This window comes from Lithobates pipiens, unplaced genomic scaffold, assembly GCF_037356315.1.
Source record: "Lithobates pipiens isolate NorthernLeopardFrog02 unplaced genomic scaffold, aLitPip1_a1.2 Scaffold_23, whole genome shotgun sequence".
Lineage (NCBI taxonomy): Eukaryota > Metazoa > Chordata > Amphibia > Anura > Ranidae > Lithobates > Lithobates pipiens.
Genome location: NW_027507785.1, coordinates 153,196,022 through 153,215,838, shown reverse-complemented (window position 1 = coordinate 153,215,838; position 19,817 = coordinate 153,196,022). Strand labels below are relative to the sequence as shown.

The 19,817-nt window shown below is 43.6% G+C and overlaps 1 protein-coding gene across 2 annotated transcripts in view; it reads left to right on the top strand.

The window, feature by feature from the left end:
* IFT56 (intraflagellar transport 56) overlaps positions 1-18,859 on the top strand; it is an 872,526-nt gene extending 853,667 nt beyond the window's left edge. For both annotated transcript variants that reach the window (XM_077452501.1, XM_077452500.1), the window contains exons 17-18: positions 16,420-16,553; positions 18,399-18,859. In XM_077452501.1, coding sequence (XP_077308627.1) covers positions 16,420-16,553; positions 18,399-18,510 — 246 coding nt within the window. In that variant the 3' untranslated portion in view covers positions 18,511-18,859. The remainder of the gene's footprint in view (positions 1-16,419; positions 16,554-18,398) is intronic.
* The last annotated feature ends 958 nt before the right edge of the window (positions 18,860-19,817 follow it).

The window sequence follows — 19,817 nt, the reverse complement described above, 5'->3', positions numbered from 1 at the left end:
ATCTAAACTTATTGTGCAGGCAAAGAGAGCATTAATCAGAGAAGCAGCCAAGAGGCCCATGGTATCTCTAGGGGAGCTACAGAGATCCACAGCCCAGGTGGGAGAATCTGTCCACAGGACAACCTTTAGTCATACACTCCACAAATCTAGCCTTTATGGAAGAGTGGCAAGAACAAAGCCATTGTTGAAAGAAAGCCATAAGATGTCCCGTTTGCAAGAAGCCATGTGGGGGACCCAGCAAACATGTGGAAGAAGGTGCCCTGGTCAGATGAGAGCAAAATATTATTTTCTCCAGTCATCTTCCAGGATGGCACACCTGAGAGATGACTGATCTCGCCTGACAGGAAACACAATCAACAGTAGAGTTTAAAAGAGCCCCACCCCTCCCTCTGACCCTCAGTTATTGATTGTGTTTCCCACAGATGGCAGCGAAACCGTTTATTTTTTTCCTTTAAAGGACCAGTGGTCTGGGACAATAGTCACCCCCGGGGAGACAGACTCAGAGCAGCCAGTGGTGACTGCGGGGTCTGCTAGGGCTCTGCCCTTTCCAAAAAAGGATTTCCCTGCTTTTTCCTTATAAAAGAAAGCTCTCAGGGGGGTAGTACAGCCCCCCCTGAGATTCTGGTGGCACTAGGACAAATGAGGTGTCCATAACCCCAGGGACCATAGTTCCCACTCTCCCCTCCTACCTGACAGTGGTGGACAGTTTGGAGGAGCTGCCAGAATATCTCCCATAAGCCAGGGAAGTAGTTCCGGGCCAGCATGTTGTCTCATTGGTTAGGGAGCTGAGCTTCTCCTATTCACGCTGTGCACAGGCGGCATTGGCGGCCATTGCTGCGCATGACAGGATGCCGCCAGGCGCCTTTGTGAGGTCATTTCCGGTGATTCTGGCCTTCACCAAAATGGCAGCGAGCGGAGCGGCGAAAAGCTATAATGCGGTATCAGAGCGGGTGGTCCGAGGTCCACAGTCCATCAGAGCCCGTTCTGCGAGCAATCCTACCTGCCGGACGATCGGTAGAGGATGGAGAAAGAGGGCGGACCAGAGCTGGCAGCTCCAGAGGCCACCACAGGGGGTGAGTAATCCGGCTGGAGTGGGGAGGGGATTTGGGGTGGCCCTATTTCCCTCTCCCCCACAAGATACTCAGTGGATTAGTGGCTTAATGGGGTTTTTTGTGGTATTTTCATTCACAGAGACTGAATGCCCTGCCCAGGGGTCGGCCAGCAGACCTAAGTCCAAAGCCACATCAAAATCCAGGCGCTGTGGGTATTGTAATGACAAACTCTCACAAGACCACAGTAAGCCTTTTTGCTACAAATATATCTATAAGTTAGCAGGCAAAGAGACAGCACAGGTTGTGAAGGAATGCCAGTCAGAGATGCTAGCTACCCTCCTGTCCTTTAAGACTATGTTTGAGAAACATCAAGTAGATATCCTTTCGGAAAGGGAGAGCTCTCCCTCGCAGGAGGACAGGTCCACCAGCTATACAGGAGGGTCCCAGGAACCTTCCCCCTACCAATCTGATGAGTAGGAGGTTCAGGGTTCAGAGCAGAGCTCCTGAGAGGAAGGGGAGGATTCCGATCAGGATAGCCAGGTGGAGGCTAGGACATGGAGGGTCTCCTCAAGGTTATTAATGCTTCGTAGGACATTCAGATGCCTTCCGCCCAGGTGTCGGCTCAGGACAGGGTATATAGAGGACTGGGCAAGATGCAGGCAAAATCTTTCCCAGTGCACCAATCCCTTAAGGATATAATTCTAAGGGAGTGGAAAGAGCCTGAGCATAAACTCTTAAAACTTAAGACCTGGAAACGTAGAAGCCCCTTTAAAGAGGAGGAGGAAGAAAAATTCTTTAAGGTCCCCACCTGGAAGCGTCCTTGCGCAGGTGTCTAAAAGGTTGGACCTTTCTTTTGAGGACTCAGGCAACATTCAGGATCAGATGGATAAGAAATCCAAAACTTTGTTGTATAGAGCCTGGGAAGCCAATGCGGCGGCTATGGGTCTAGAATTGGCCTCTGCCTGTGTGGTCAGAAATGCAGATGCATGGCTCAACAGGTTGATGGATCTTGTCTCGCGTAAAAAGGAGTCCAAAGAAGTGGTAGACTCCCTGGAAGTCATTGGGAGAGCAATAGCTTTCCTGGCAGATGCGGTGGTGGAGACAGCAAGAACAACTGCTAAGTCAGCGTTGCTACTGAACTCCGCCAGGAGGGCCCTGTGGGTAAAAACATGGGGTGGAGATTTTACCTCTAAATCCTGATTCTGTGGTATTCCCTTTGCGGACTCCCTGCTCTTTGGTTCAGGACTGGAACAGGTCCTTTCCCGATCCACAGAAAAGGGTAAAAGATTCCCTACAAAACCCAAAAGGGTGAAGGGGAGTACATTTTTTCGAGGCCCTTCTGCAAAAAGCCAGTTTGAGTCAAAGTGAACAGAGGAAAAAGTGGGGGCCCGGGAAAAGGCACTTCCAACAAAGAAGCCAAATGACACCAACATAAAGGTTGGCGCAAGGCGCTTATGGTTTCTCCCCCAGTGGGAGAAGATCACACAGAGTCCTTACATCCTAAATCTCGTAAGAGAAGGATACAGGTTGGTATTTCAGTCCCCCCCCTCCAAATTTTCTTGGTACCTGCTCTCCCAAAGACCCACTGAAAGCAAGGGGTCTGTTGGGCAGTGTGCGCAAATTCGCAGAACATGAGGTGATTATCCCTGTTCCAGTGAGTCAGATCGCTCTAGGGTTCTATTCCCACATTTTCGTGGTCCCGAAGCCATCAGGCACGTTTCGGCTGATTGTAAATCTGCAGAAGCTGAACCGGTACTTGCTATAAAAAAAGTTATGAATGGAGAGTATCTATTCGGTCAAAAACACCTTAAGAAAGGAGTCTTCATGATCACGTTAAATCTGAAAGATGCGTATTTGCATGTGCCCATTCAGCCTTGGAGCCAGCCTGGGAATCTTTACCAAAGTTCTCGCCGAGGTGGTATCCTTTTTACACCTTCAGGGGATAACACTGATACCATACTTAAACGACATGCTGATTTACAGCCCAGCCCGAGAACAGCTCCAGATAGACTGAGACATAGTGTTGTCCACCCTGGATTCTCTGGGTTGGATGGTCAGCCAGGAGAAGTCTTCCCTGGACCCATCGCAGTCCAATGTATACTTAGGGTACCAGTTAGACTCGGTGGCCCCAAGAGTTTTTCTTCCTCCAGAAAAGATTTCAAAGGTTCAGGGAGCAGTGGCAGCTCTCCACGAGACTGGAGAGACCTTGTTGAGGAACATTATGAGAGTGCTGGGGCTCATGACTTCTTGCATCCCAGCTGTTCCCTGGGCCCAACTCCATTCCCGGGGGCTTCAGGCATTCCTTCTCTCCTCTTGGAATGGGAGAAGAGAATCCCTGGAGGAAAAAGTGTGGCATGGAGGGGAGGTAAAGAACTCCCTAGATTAGTGGCTCAACCCGATCAACCTATCGGGGGTCGGACATGGACACAACTAGATCCGATAGCTATAACAATGGATGCAAGCACCTGGGGTTGGGGAGCTCACTTGGGAGATCACTACACCCAGGGTCCCTGGGGCCGCAGTCAGAGCAGTGCTTCCTCCAACTTCAGGGAGCATCTGGCAGTTGGGAAGGTGTTTCGTTTTTTTCAAGATTCAGGTCCGAGGAGGGGAAGTACAAATCTTCTCGGACAATGTGGTAGCGGCATCCTACCTGACCCACCAAGGAGGGACAAGGTCAGGCAGATTAAGGTCACTGACTCAAGATAGCCTAGGGGAAGCAGAGAAGAATATTCTCTCAGCAGTCCATATAAAGGGGTCACTCAATCTCCAGGCAGCCCATTCATCAGGGAGAGTGGGAGCTGAACAAGGAAGTTTTCTCTCTGGTAAGCCGTCATTTTGGCAAACCAGAGATAGATTTGTTTGCCTGCCAGAAGAACACGAAAGTTTGGAGATTCTTCTCTCTCATCAGGGAACAGGGGTCCTGGGGGGTGGACGCCTTCGCTCAGAGCTGGGATTTCGGTCTGGCAGACGCATTCCCCCCCCCCATGCTCATTCCCGGGTGTTGCAGAAACTGTCCCAGTCGAGCGGAGACCTCATTCTGATTGCACCCTGGTGGCCAAAGCGGGCTTTGTTCCCCACCATGTGGAGATGGTCGATTGCTACCCCATTGCATCTCCCGGTCCGATGAGATCTCCTTTGCCATCGTTCATTCCGACCCGGGGTTTCTCTCTCTGACACCCTGGCTTTTGAGAGGGAGATCCTCAGGAGTAGGGGATGTTCGGAGAAGGTAATCGATACACTTTTGCTTAGTAGAAAGACAGTCACCAGACAGATCTATACAAAAGTCTGGAAGGTCTTCTCCCGCTGGGTTCAGCCTGGGGAAGGGACTCGCCAAACAGTCCCGGCCGTTTTAGATTTCCTCCAAGATGGGGTGGACCAGGGGTTGGCAGTCAGCAACCTAATGCCACATACACACGACCAGACTTTTTGGCAGCAAAGGTCCGACGGAACGAGTCCGCCGGACAATTCGATCGTGTGTGGGCTCCATCGGACCTTTGCTTGCCAAAAATCCGGCGGACTTTAGAAATAGAACATGTTTTACATTTTCCCACCAGAACTCCGCCAAGAAATCCATTCATGTGTATGCTAGTCCGACGGACAAAAATCGACGCTAGGGCAGCTATTGGCTACTGGCTATGAACTTCCTTATTCTAGTCCGGTCATACGTCATCACGTTCGAATCCATCGGACTTTGGTGTGTGGCCAAGTCCGTTCATTTGGAAAGTCCGTCCGAACTCTGCCGAAAGTCCTTTGATATGATATTTTATGTGATTGTGTGTACACGGCATTAGAGTTCAGGTGGCGGCCCTGTCAGTGTTCTTTGACAGTAGGCTCGGAACCCCCTCGTAAAAAGATTTTTGTCGGCCAGGGAAAGGTTAACCCCGGTAAGGATAATCAGGTTCCGACTGTGGGATTTGTCCCTGGTATTGGATGCCCTAACAAAATGGCATTTTGAGCCAGTGGCTCAAATTTCATTTAAATTCCTTTCCCTTAAGATGGCCTTCCTTCTGGCCATCACCACAGTCAGAAGGATTGGCAACCTACAAGCTCTGACTATTAAAGAGCCATTTTTGTTGCTCCTGGAGAACAGGGTAATTCTCAGACAGGATCCATTATATTTACCAAAAGTGACTTCTGGGTTTCACAGGTCACACAAGATTATCCTTCCATCATTTTGCCAGAATCCCAAAAATAAGGAAGAAAGATTGTACCTCTTAGACGTTAGACACTGTCTCCTAGATTATCTAGAGAGAGTGATAGAGTTTAGAAGATCTAACCATCTACTGATTACTTTTTGTGGCCAAAGAAAGGGTCTGTAGGCCTCCAAACCAACAATAGCCAGGTGGATCAAACAGACTATAGCAATAGCTTACAAGCACTCGGGTAAACCGGTCCCAGCCCACCTTAAGGCTCACTCAACTAGATCCATGGCGACCTCCTGGGCAGAGGGGGCAGGCACTTTGATTAAATCTGCAAGGCAGCAACGTTGACGAGGCATAATACTTTGCTGAGGCACTACAGAGTGGAGCTGTTGTCCCCTCAGGACTTGGCATTCGGCAGGAAGGTTCGGCAGGAAGTTCCTACGGGCAGTGGTCCACCCTATGGTAGGCCTGAACTTCTTGCTCATCGTCTCAGGTGTGCCGTCCCGGAAGATGACTGGAGAAAATTACTAGTTACACTCACCATTAACGACGGGTTTTCTGCGAAATCTTCCAGGACGCCAGCCCTACTTCCCTACCCTTAACTGTTGGTGATATTTTCATTCTTCACAGAATGTACCCTCTGGCACTGGTGTGGGCCTATACTTTGTCATAACTGAGGGTCAGAGGGAGGGGTAGGGCCTTTTAAACTCTGTCGTTGATTGTGTTTCCTGTCAGGTGAAACCAGTCATCTCTCAAGTGTGCCGTCCTGGAAGATTTCCCAGAAAACCCGTTACTGGTAATTTTTTGGCCTAAAGCAAAACTATATGTGTGGCGGAAAACACTCAACACACTATCCCCACCATGAAACATGTTGGTGGCAGCATCGTGTTATAGGGATGCTTTTTTAAAGCAGAGACAGGGAAACTGGTCACTGTTGATCGGAAGATGGATAGACAAATATATAGGGCAATCTTGGCAGAAAACCTGTTATGCCACGTACACAAGAACCAAATTCTCGTTGGAAAAAGATCTGATGGTTTTCCCAATGGAATTCCGACGGAATTCGGCTCAAGCTGTCTTGCCTACACACAGTCACACCAAATTCTGATTGTTTATAACGCGGTGACGTACAACACGTACGACGGGACTAGAAAAAGGAAGTTCAATAGCCAGTAGCCAATATCTTCTGTCTTGTAGTTGAATTTGAGCATGTGTGATTTTTGGCATGTCGGAATTGCATACACACGATCTGAGTTTTTCAGTCTGGAAAATTGAGAACATGCTATCAATTTTTGGCTGGTGGAAATTCGGACAGCTAAATCCCGATGGAGCCTACACACGGTCGCATTTTCCGATGAAAAGCTCGCATCTGTGTTTTTCTGGCCGGAATTCCGTTCATGTGTACATGGCATTAGTCTGCAAAAGACTTGAGACTGGAGCGGAGGTTCACCTTCCAGCAGGACATTGACCCTAAACATACAGCCAGAGCTACAATGGAATGGTTTTGATCAAAGCATATTCATGTATTAGAATGTCCCAGTCAAAGTCCAGACCTAAATCCAATTGAGAATATGTGGCAAGCCTTAAAAAATGCTGTTCACAGATGCTCTCCATCCAATCTAACAGAGCTTGAGCTATTTTGCAAAGAATGGGCAAAAATGTTACTCTCTAGATGTGCAAAGGCATATCCAAAAAGACTTGCAGATGTAATTGCACCCAAAGGTGGTTCTACAAAGTAGACAAAGGTTGACTCACTCGGAGGGATGAATAAAAATGTACGCCACACTTTTCACATATTTATTTGTAAAAAATGTTGAAAACTTTTTATCATTTTCCTTCCACATTACATTTATGTGCCACTTTTTGTTGGTCTATCACAGAAAATCCCTATAAAATACATTTACGTTTATCGTTATAACATGACAAAATGTAAAAAATGTCATGCAATGGATATGAATACTTTTCCAATGCACTATATTAGTGCAAATATAACTAAATGTTATACCCATTTTTGATCAAATAAAAAAGATTGGATTAAGTTGAGTGAACAGATTCCAAACATGTAAAGTCTTAACCGCGCAATTGTCAGTTAAAGTGACGCAGTGCCAAATCGCAAAAAGGTGCTCTGGTCAGGAAGGGGGTTAATTCTTCCGGGGGTTAACCTTTTCAGCCCTGGAAGGGTTTACACCCTTCCTGACCAGAGCACTTTTTACAGTTTGGCACTGCATCATTTTAACTGCTAATTGCGCAGTCATGCAACGCTGTACCCAAACTAAATTTGCGTCCATTTTTCCCCACAAATAGAGCTTTCTTTTGATGACATTTGATTGCCTCTGCGATTTTTATTTTTTGCGATATAAATGGAAAAAGACCAAAAATTTTGAAAAAAAAATATTTTCTACTTTTTGTTAGAAAAAAATCCAATAAACTCAATTTTAGTCATACATTTAGGCCAAAATGTATTCACCCACAAAAAAAATGTCAATAAGCGTATATTTATTGGTTTGAGCAAAAGTTATAGCATCTACAAACTAGGGTACATTTTCTGGAATTTACACAGCTCATTTCTTGTGGTGCTAAAATGGCAGGGCAGTACAACCCCCCCCCCCCCCCCCCCCAAATTACCCGATTTTGGAAAGTAGACACCCCAAGGAAATTGCCATTGAATATGTAATTTTTTTGTCCCAAGTGATTGAATAATGACAAAAAAAATAAATTAAGTTGTCACTAAATGATATATTGCTCACACATGCCATGGTTATACAGTGCCTACAAGTAGTATTCAACCCCCTGCAGATTTAGCAGGTTTACACATTCGGAATTAACTTGGCATTGTGACATTTTGACTGTAGATCAGCCTGAAAGTGTGAAATGCACTGCAGCAAAAAAGAATGTTATTTCTTTGTTTAATTTTTTTTTAAATAGTGAAAAGTTTATTCAGAGGGTCAATTATTATTCAACCCCTCAATTCAAAAGAATTCTGTTTGGTTCCCCTAAAGTATTAAGAAGTAGTTCAGGCACAAAGAACAATGAGCTTCACATGTTTGGATTAATTATCTGTTTTTCCAGCCTTTTCTGACTATTTAAGACCCTCCCCAAACTTGTGAACAGCACTCATACATGGTCAACATGGGAAAGACAAAGGAGCATTCCAAGGCCATCAGAGACAAGATCGTGGAGGGTCACAAGGCTGGCAAGGGGTACAAAACCCTTTCCAAGGAGTTGGGCCTACCTGTCTCCACTGTTGGGAGCATCATCCGGAAGTGGAAGGCTTATGGAACTACTGTTAGCCTTCCACGGGCTGGACAGCCTTTGAAAGTTTCCTCCCGTGCCGAGGCCAGGCTTGTCCGAAGAGTCAAGGCTAACCCAAGGACAACAAGGAAGGAGCTCCGGGAAGATCTCATGGCAGTGGGGACATTGGTTTCAGTCAATACCATAAGTAACATACTCCACCGCAATGGTCTCCGTTCCAGACGAGCCCGTAAGGTACCTTTACTTTCAAAGCGTCATGTCAAGGCTCGTCTACAGTTTGCTCATGATCACTTGGAGGACTCTGAGACAGACTGGTTCAAGGTTCTCTGGTCTGATGAGACCAAGATCGAGATCTTTGGTGCCAACCACACACGTGACGTTTGGAGACTGGATGGCACTGCATACGACCCAAAGAATACCATCCCTACAGTCAAGCATGGTGGTGGCAGCATCATGCTGTGGGGCTGCTTCTCAGCCAAGGGGCCTGGCCATCTGGTCCGCATCCATGGGAAGATGGATAGCACGGCCTACCTGGAGATTTTGGGCAAGAACCTCCGCTCCTCTATCAAGGACCTTAAGATGAGTCGTCATTTCATCTTCCAACAAGACAACGACCCAAAGCACACAGCCAAGAAAACCAAGGCCTGGTTCAAGAGGGAAAATCAAGGTGTTGCAGTGGCCTAGTCAGTCTCCTGACCTTAACCCAATTGAAAACTTGTGGAAGGAGCTCAAGATTAAAGTCCACGTGAGACAACCAAAGAACCTAGATAACTTGGAGAAGATCTGCATGGAGGAGTGGGCCAAGATAACTCCAGAGACCTTTGCCGGCCTGATCAGGTCTTATAAAAGATGATTATTAGCTGTAATTGCAAACAAGGGTTATTCCACAAAATATTAAACCTAGGGGTTGAATAATAATTGACCCACACTTTTATGTTTAAAATTTATTAAAATTTAACTGAGCAACATAACTTTTTGTAAGATTTATGCATCTGTTAATAAATTCTGCTCTTGTTTAAAGTTTGAAGGCTCTAACTTATTTGCATCTTATCAAACCTGCTAAATCTGCAGGGGGTTGAATACTACTTGTAGGCACTGTATGTGAAATTGCACCCCAAAATACATTTTGCTGCTTCTCTTGAGTATGTAAATATTTCCTCACTACCTATCACAGTTTTGAAAGCCATAAGATGCCAAGATGTCACAAACTCCCCCCCCCCCCATGACCCCATTTTGGAAAGTAGACACCCCAAGCTATTTTCCGAGAGGCATGTTGAGTCGATGGAATATTTTATATTTTGCCACAAGTCGCGGGAAAAGGACAAACTTTTTTATTTTGCACAAAGTTGTCACTAAATGATATATTGCCATGGGCCCGTACGGGCTCGCGCACGACAGTGTTGTGCGTGGCCGGCGTTATGCGCGTCGGTGTGGGGTGCGCGTGCGCGGTAAGCTCCGCTTGCGCACGCGCTGTTGAGTCCCTGACCCCTTGACGCTATGCGCCGGTGATACGGCGCAGGCGTCCATTAGTGGGGTTGAGGGGTATAAATTGGCGGTATCTACCGCTATCCTGACACGCCGAAGGGATCCGGAGAAATCTCAGATAGTGATACAATGACCGGTGAGTGGATATCTTAGAGACGGGGTACCGTCGGTACCTTTTTAACATATTACTCGTTATTGGATGTCCTTAATAGGACTAATCTATAACCATTGTCTACGCAGAAAATTACTTACCCTCCAGTGTCTTGCTACACTCGAGCTCTCTTATGTCACACGCCGATCATACCAAGGAGGCCAAATTTTCCACCCACATAGTGGTGATTAGCCCCACTTTCCTGTTTTCCGGACCCTATAGACAAACTTTTGCAGCCTTTTATGGGTAATTATGATCTAATTTATTCCTGACCCCTGCCCTTGCAGTTTTCCACCAATACTTACCTGTTCTTCGGGCCTCTTTTCTAACAGGCTACTTCTTGTTCACTACACTATTATTCTTGTGCACTTATGGTTACTCTGCACTCTACACCATGCACGGATTGCATTTCTTCTTTTCTATTTTCACCTCTTCAATATCTCTCACCTGGTGGTTTCATCTTCATCGGGCATTTTTATGCACGGTACTTATCACTGCTATCTAATATTTTTCACAATTATCCAATTGTGACAATACACGTATATCTCACATAGGGCTACCACTTGTGAAAGGTCTCGGGGTTACAACATATATATATATTTTTTGAAATTAGTGAGCTTAATATAAATGTTTCCATACATCTAGATATCGGCTTGTGTCGGGGTCATTACCCCTCCCAGTCACCGGGGGAGACTCCCCCCGGTACGTCTGAGCTACCCTGGGGCTAAGGCGTTTGGGTAAGACCCTGCAACAATATTTTATATGCATTGTATAATTGTTCTTTTCTCCATTTTTCTCTATGTCATTATCAAAGATTACTTCATACAGTTTTTATTGATCTAATTGTGACTTATGTACATATCTCTAGATGTTTGTATTTCCTGAAGAAGCTGAAAAAGCGAAACTAGTTGAAATACTACACCTTCCCCATGAGTTATTGCTATGTTACATTGCGAAATGCTTTTATTCTTAATAAACGATTACATTTTATGTCATATATGTTTTCCTTTTTTGTTGTTTCAATGTCTACAAATGTGTAATGTGCACCGCAATAGTCCCCTTGCTCGCATTCTCTCTTTTGGTGTCTCTGGCCGGAGACCAGATTTTCCAAATATTTATTCCATATATAATTGGGATGATGGCGCATCATGAAAATTAATATTCCTAATTTACTACTTTATGAGGCCATATCTAATTTTCATATATATATATATATATAATATAAATATATACAATATCTCACAAAAGTGAGTACACCCCTCACATTTTTGTAAATATTTTATTAAATCTTTTCATGTGACAACACTGAAGAAATGGCACTTTGCTAAAATGTAAAGAAGTGAGTGTACAGCTTGTATAACAGTGTAGATTTGCTGTCCCCTCAAAAAAACTCAATACACCGCCATTAATGTCTAATCCGCTGGTGATAAAAGTGAGTACACCCCTAAGTGAAAATTTCCAAATTGGACCCAAAGTGTCAATATTTTGTGTGGCCACCATTATTTTCCAGCACTGCCTTAACACTCTTGGGCAGTGAGTTCACCAGAGCTTCATCACAGGTTGCCACTGGAGTCCTCTTCCACTCCTCCATGATGACATCACAGAGCTGGTGGATGTTGGAGACCTTGTGCTCCTCCACCTTCCATTTGAGGATGCCCCACAGATGCTCAATAGGTCTGGAGACATTCTTGGCCAATCCATCACCTTTACCCTCAGCTTTTTTAGCAAAGCAGCGCTCCTCTTGGAGGTGTGTTTTGGGTTGTTATCATGTTGGAATACTGCCATGTGGCCCAGAGGGGATCATGCTCTGCTTCAGTATGTCACAGTACATGTTAGCATTCATGGTTTCCTCAATGAACTGTAGCTTCCCATTTCCGGCAGCACTCATGCAGATCCAGACCATGACACTCTCACCACCATGCTTGACTGTAGGCAAGACACACTTGTCTTTGTACTCCTCATCTGGTTGCCGCCACACACGCTTGACACCATCTGAACCAAATACGTTTATATTATTCTCATCAGACCACAGGACACGATTCCAGTAATTCATGTCCTTAGTCTGCTTGTCGTCAGCAAACTGTGGGCTTTCTTGTGCATCATCTTTAGAAGAGGCTTCCTTCTGGGATGACAGCCAGGCAGACCAATTTGATGCAGTGTGTGGCGTATGGTCTGAGCACTGACAGGCTAAACCCCTACCCCTTCAACCTCTACAGTAATTCTGGCAGCACTCATATGTCTATTTCCCAAAGACAACCTCTGGATATGACGCTGAGCACGTGCGGTCAACCATGGCGAGGCCTGTTATGAGTGGAACCTGTCCTGTTAAACCACTGTATAGTCTTAGCCACCGTGTTGTAGCTCAGTTTCCGGGTATTGGCAATCTTCTTATAGCCTAGGCCATCTTTATGTAGAGCAACAATTCTTTTTTTCAGATCTTCAGAGAGTTCTTTGTCATGAGGTGCCATTTTAAACTTCCAGTGACCAGTATGAGCGAGTGAGAGCAATAACACCGAAGTTAACACACCTGCTCCCCATTAACACGAATGCGTCACATGACACTGGGGGGGGCTAATTGGGCCCAATTTGGACATTTTCACTTAGGGGTGTACTAACTTTTGTTGCCAGCGGTTTAAGACATAACTGCCTGTGTGTTGAGTTAGCCTGAAGAGTTATATTTCGGGTCTCTATATGGCTAAGTGAAACAGAATACTCAATGGGTTCATATGGTTAAAGAAATTCACAGTGGTGTAAGTGATACACCAATTATCCCCCAATTATCATCTATTATTGATCTTGGTTTATTTTTAGATATACACTTCATTACACTAGTACAGATGATTATACGCCTACCCTCCTACATTCCTGCATAAGAGGTTCTGTCCTCACCTAGGTGGATTTATATACGGCTAATCTTTATTGTTTACAAAAGTTTTATTTGACAGTTAGAATATACAAATATAATGCAAAATATAGAGTTACGGCTAACCTTTAAACGTAGGTCACGGCAAGGGTGTTAGTAGCTAATTACACCACTGAATTTCTTTAACCATATGATCCCATTGAGTATTCTGTTTCACTTAGCCATATAAATAGAGACCCGATAGATCACTCTTCGGGCTACAGGTAGCACCATTGACCACAACCATTTTCTTTCTTAAACATATTTAGAGTTCCCCTGGAATGAGCTCATTAAGGGAGGCTGCAACCTTAATATTTATCCTAAGCGCGGAATTTTACAACTTTGTTTTACATTTACACTGTTATAGAAGCTGTAAACTCACTACTTTACATTGTAGCAAAGTGTAATTTCTTCAGTGTTGTCACATGAAAAGATATAATAAAATGTTTACAAAAATGTGAGGAGTGTTCTCACTTTTTTGAGACACTGTATATAATATAAGCAAGTGCCCAGCAAAAGAAATATAAAAATATTGAAGTAAACATCAAAAATTCTTAATTTCACCAAGTCCACAGTGAAGAAAAAAAAATGATATATAGATATATATATAGTAGGTTAATTGGATCCTGTCTAAATTGTCCCTAGTATGTATGTATGTGAGTTAGGGACCTTAGATTGTAAGCTCCTTGAGGGTAGGGACTGATGTGAATGTACAATGTACAAGTAAAGCGCTGTGCAAATTGATGGTGCTATATAAGTAACTGAAATAAATAAAATTATATATATATATATATATATATATATATAATATGTGTGTGTGTTTACATACCATACATGTCACCATCCCCCCCCCCCCCCCCCCATACGCTGCACTTTTTATATGAGGTGTGTGCAGGGTTGGTTTAATTTTTTAGTTATTCATTTATTATATCAATCCTCCTCCTTTTTTAAAAGTGTAAAATATATATATTTCTTTTTTGGTATTACAATACCCTATATGATAGCATAGGTGAGTGACCAGTATCCCTGAGTTCTTCCTGCTTAAAGTAGGGAAGCTATTTCCTGCATTCTTGCACTTCTCAGTGGAACAGGAAAACCACCTTGGGTATGTTCTGGAAATTTTGGTCATACGCAGAGCACACAGCCAAATCTCCTTGTTTCCCATAATAATAACATTTCCGTCTTAATGATATAATACTTCTTACCTTCAAACCCACTCATCCAAGTATTCAGACATCAACCGCATTCCTACATCCTCATTTCAGCCTGACTGCTCCTCAGTCAGGCCCTTCTGGTTCCCCATTAAAGAGACATCACCAGCATTCTTACATTCTCCAAACGGTCAGCATGTGTGTCTTCTCTGACCTGGACAAATCTTTTATTTACATTTCCCCAGGAAGCCACGCTCTGGAGGGTTTGCCTCCAACCAGCTAAACACCTCCTGCAAAGCTTGTGACCTCACAGCAGCAACACAGGATGTGAATGTCCATATAAGGACAATACAATTCAATACAATATAGAAGAAAGTGGTGTCTTCACAGACAGCCAGACATTTGTTTTCCTTCAAAAGAACCAATCAGTCATGTATACATTCAAATAGTCAGTGACGCAAACTGACTAAATGCTTTCAATGATGGAAACCATACAAAACCAATGAACGATGACTACAATTCCATAGATCGTAGATAGAAATCCTTAATATACATTGTTCCAGAGAACAATATATAGCTGGATTATTCTACACCTCCTTGTGGATGGAAGGTTATCCACAGATGTGCACTGCCCATCTCCATGTGCTGATCAGACACAGCAGAGACAATGAGCGCACATCCGCCTACAACCAATCCTTGCAGAGCAAGCATATGCCCCCAGATGATCATATGTACAGTGTACAGAGGCCCTTTTGCTGGCAGACATACTCCCATGCCGCAAACACCTCTTTCCAATCCCAGGAAGTTATCCACTACCTAACGGATCTCAACCAGAGTCAGTCTGCCCCAGTCAGCTCTTTTAGAGCGGGCTAGGGGAGAATGAACACAGGAGGTCTCTTATGACAATACATGTAAAAATACTTCAAAAATTTTCCACAGCAGGTAGAACTAAAGGCATTTTTTTCACCATTTTGGATAGAATAAGGGAGTTTAATGTCCTCATCCTCTGAGGTCTGCCATGTTAGAATGTCATATGAGGCCGAGGATCCCGGAGGGAGGAGTGGGGCAGAGTGACCTTTTCAACGCAGACGCCATCTTGGAAGCCTCAGGTCCCACTTAAGAATGCCTCCAGCTGCTCCTGCTGGGTCCCATCACCTTCATTGGCTGGGTGAGTGTCCACTGTCCCTGGGACATGTTCTGTGCTTTTTGGGAGTGAAATCTCTCCCCATGCGTGGTGATTAGGCAGCAGTGGACACAGAGCCGAGGAGATGCACGCCCTCACTCCACCATAGTCAGGTCATGCCCCCATCCAATTCTCTTTTAGTCAGATGTGATTTGAGTGGCAGTGCGAATGGGTCCCCCTCTTCTCCCGCCACCACCGCCGCCTTTCCTGGGCTCACCTGTCCGATCGTGGAGCCCGAGACTATTGCAGGCGGCGGGGACACTACACAGAGAGAGAATGGACATTGTTCCTCATGCTCTGTGACCCCGGAAACCGGAAGCAACAAGGATTTCATTCCATCCGGTTTATGCTCTTTGTTTACTCGGCCTGACATTAATTCTTGAAATTCTCCAGCATATAGTAATGATTAAATTAAGGGGAGGTAGAGTTAGTGCTGCACTATTCTGCATAGTTTGTGAATTGTGTTGCAATTAACAATAGTTCATTGCACCATCCTGCATGTGCTGTACATTGCATAATCCTGACCACTAAAGGAACCAGTACAGTTCAGAGTACAGTGTAATGTAAGGCCCTGAGTTCAAGAGTTCACATATATTTCCCTTTCCTCATAACCAACTACCTTCCCTCCTTGAATGCAAAAACCATACAAAAAAACGTTTAAAGCTGAACCAAAGAGAAGTCCTCCTATGCATCCCCTCGACCTTATGTCCTATGACACATCAGAACCATGGAGGAGCCTGGAAGAGCTTCCCTTGGTTCAGTGCTGATTTGTATCTTGGGTCTGACAGCCACAATATCACTATAACAGTTGGTCCTGTAGAGCCTTGAGCAATACTACTCTACAAGTTTGCAGGGACACTTGCATAGTGATAATGTGCAGGAAGGGGAATAGGTCCCCGGGGAGCTACCTGATCCTACATCACTGGCTGGGGTGCTACAGGGACTATGCTCTAATAAATACCTAATGCAGTTGTAAAGCTGCAAATCATTCATTGTGCAATACCAAGCACAACATGCTCAGTAATCTATGTATTCCTATAACAAAATGTAATATATGCAAGTGTACCTGCCTAGTCATTTCTTTTTGTTTGTTTTTTACAGATGGGTCAGTTCTATTATGCAGCTAAGGCTTTTGATGTATTGGAAAGGCTAGATCCAAGTCCTGAATACTGGGAAGGAAAGCGTGGTGCATGTGTTGGAATCTTTCAGACGATCTTAGCAGGCCGGGAACCAAAGTGAGTATATCATGATAGCAGGCCAGAATCTGTAATTATTACTTTTTGTTTGTAGCAGGTAATCCTAACAATTACAAAGCATTATTGCTTTGAGGAAAAGTACCTATAGGGCAGCATGAAATGTGCAAATTGCAGTCCTGTCATTTAAATAATTACTTTGAAATTTAGCATTCTGTATAATTTTTATACAGTGTGATACATTATTTTAACCCTTTTGTTGCTAGGCCCTGCACTCCACTTTTAATGTCGGGTAGCAAGACCATTTTTGAAATTTTGCACTTGTTATAGAAACAAAAAAAATAAGAAAAGTTAATTGTTGGGGTTTACAAGCAACCTAAAGGCTGAGTTCACCTTCAAAATGCTGCTCTAGGTACCAATATAACATTATTGTACCTCTGTTGCAGAAAAGAAAAAAACTTTCTTTATATTCTAGGACATACCTTACCTCAGCCTCCAGATTATTTATAGAAAACTCCTCCATTACTTCCCATTATTCCTATGTGGGACAGGAAAACTGTTGAACTAAGGACTAAGAACTAACTTTTTGGTCCAATCTGCAGTACAAAAAAACAGCTTGGATATGACAATTTGATAGTAGTTGAAGTACTGTACTTTAAAAATCACTATCCAAATTAAAGTCTAATATTTTATTTTTGTTGCAAACCTCCCTTTGCAGGTTGTAGCTATAGGTAAGCCTAGAATAAGGCTTATCTATTGGTACTGTAAATATCTCCTAATTGTACACCATTTAGGAGATATTTACTATATACTGCGCCCATGATGTCATTGGTGCATGCGCTGTGAAGAAACAGCCACCATGCCGTTTCTTCACGAGCGAGTGCTGTTACCGGCGGGTCCACGCACATGCACGGGAGGGATGTCATGCGGCTCCGGCCAGTCACAGACCTGGAAGGAAGAGGGGCCGCATACATGGATGCGGCCTGCAGTGGGGATGGCGTGGGCTTCGTTTGCAGATAAGTGTCACAAAATGTGTAAAGTGAAATTATCAGTGATAACCCAAAAAAGTGTTAATGAAAAAAGTGCTGATGCTTAGAAAAGTCTAAATATTCAGCTCATAGAAATGTACAATTTATAAGCCCGAATCTCAAAAAACATTTACCTTACCTCCGTTCCCCATCGATGTCAGTGGAGCAGTAGTCATTGACGTCACCACGCACCAACTGGCTGGCTGAGCCGTGGCTGTGTTTTTTTTAATTTGGTTCCGTGATTTTGGATGCAAGTGCCTACATTGTTTTTTCAATAAATCTATTGAGATACTGCACCATATGAAGCCTCATCATCAGAGTTTCCCTAGCCCACAGCAGGAGATAGGATCCCTGATTGGAGTTGCTGAAAAGGACATCACTTGCTGGTTATTTTTCAATATGAGCGTGTATAATCTCCATAATTTGAGATCCAACATCTCTAGTAAGCGGCGCTAAGTGTTTTTGTCTAAGGAGCACCGAATGGACATCACAAATCTTTCACTTACGTCTATAAGCACATTGAGGAGTACTTATGGACTTTATTTGTATAAGATATGTGAATTTCTTACCCAAATGTCACTTATTTCACTTTTTTTTGCAGTAAGGTAAATGTTTTTTGAGATGCAAGTTTATATATTGTACAAGTGTCACATAATGTGCTAGTATGCGATGCATACTAGCACATTATGCTTTTACTTTGCAGGGTAAAAGAAAGGAAGTAAATCTCATCTGGGATTACTTCCTCTTTAAACTGTATATAAAATGCATCTAAACAGCAGTAAACCTACAACAGATTGAAATGATTGGATGTGCACATTTTAATGTAACTTTTATGTACAACATTGTTATTTTGTTTTAGAGAGACGCTGACCGAAGTGCTTCACTTGCTGAGAAGTACAGGTAGTACTCAGGTAGAATATATCATCCGAATAATGAAGAAATGGGGCAAGGATAACCGTGTGCCAGTATAACTGACTTTTACATAAATTTGCGAAGATTTCTCCGAAGATTAATATTGTCTCTAGAAGAAGCTCTGCAAATTGTATCCATTGGAGGATTATACTTTGGATAGCTATATACCAGGAGAATGAGTGCCAGATGCTCTTTTTTTCTGAAAAATATATATATTTTTTTTGTTTTTTGTTTTTGTTATATCATATTGCATACGTAAATAATAAAATACAACTTTATACATTTAGAAGTCACGGGATAGTTTATTTTCATAAATCAAGTCCTAACTCTGCCTTTAAACAGGAACTGCTGTCTGCTTCACATAATTTGTAATAAAAACATCTTTTTCATTCTGAAGCTTCCCTCCAACCATTTTGCATATTATTTTATATACGTATACTGTGATTCTGTACTTGCAAAATATGCTGCAGAAATCGCCCTCCACTGAGTCTGGCTGCAAACATGTTAACTGTGGGCAGCTGAAGCTGCTGTCTGTTTACTTCCTGGATTTACACAGACACACAGAGGCACACCTCCAGCTCTGCAGCTCTCACTGGCCCTCTTATGACCCCTCTCCTTTCCTGGCAAACTCTCATGAGAGTGAGTGAGAGAGAGAGCTGTGCATGATGTCATAAGCCTATTTATTTGCCAGACAAGAAACAGGAAGTGGGCTGTATAAGGTATTTAAAAAAATGTTTTACTATCCTTGTTAAAACAACAAGGGCAGAGGATTTAATAGCTAGAAAGATGAAAAATGACTAAAGTTCCACTGTAATTACAGTTTCCTTCTCGTTCATCGAGGAATACAGGAGTCAATTGTGGGTATACTGCAGCCCACAGGAGGATTTGGACATTGTTAAAAAAATAATTGGTAAAAGTAAGTGACCAGCCTGGTAAAACCCCTCCCAGTACCAGAAAGCCTATTTTTTTTTTGCTCGAAGTCCAAGGAGGATAGATGTATTTTCTGTACCGAGGAAAGTTTATCCATTTTTACTATCCATTTTTTTCTCCCACTAGCTCCTACTTACAGAAGTCAGTTCGTGGAGTACTTTTATCTTGCATTATAGCTAAGTTTTCCCTGCTTACAGCACATGTTGGATCCCAAACCCACAAGGATCAGTCCCACTGAAATGGATTCCTCCAGCTCACAATCCACTAATAGTTCTGGGGGAGCCTGCCCTTTTAAGGCTCTGACACTGACAACCTGGAACATTGTCCCCAGCTTGAGTCCATACATTCCTCTGCTGAGTCTAGTTCCAATCAGGGATGATTTTTCCACAGTTATGCATGTTTTTTTGGGGTATACTGGTAGTACCTACACAGGGGC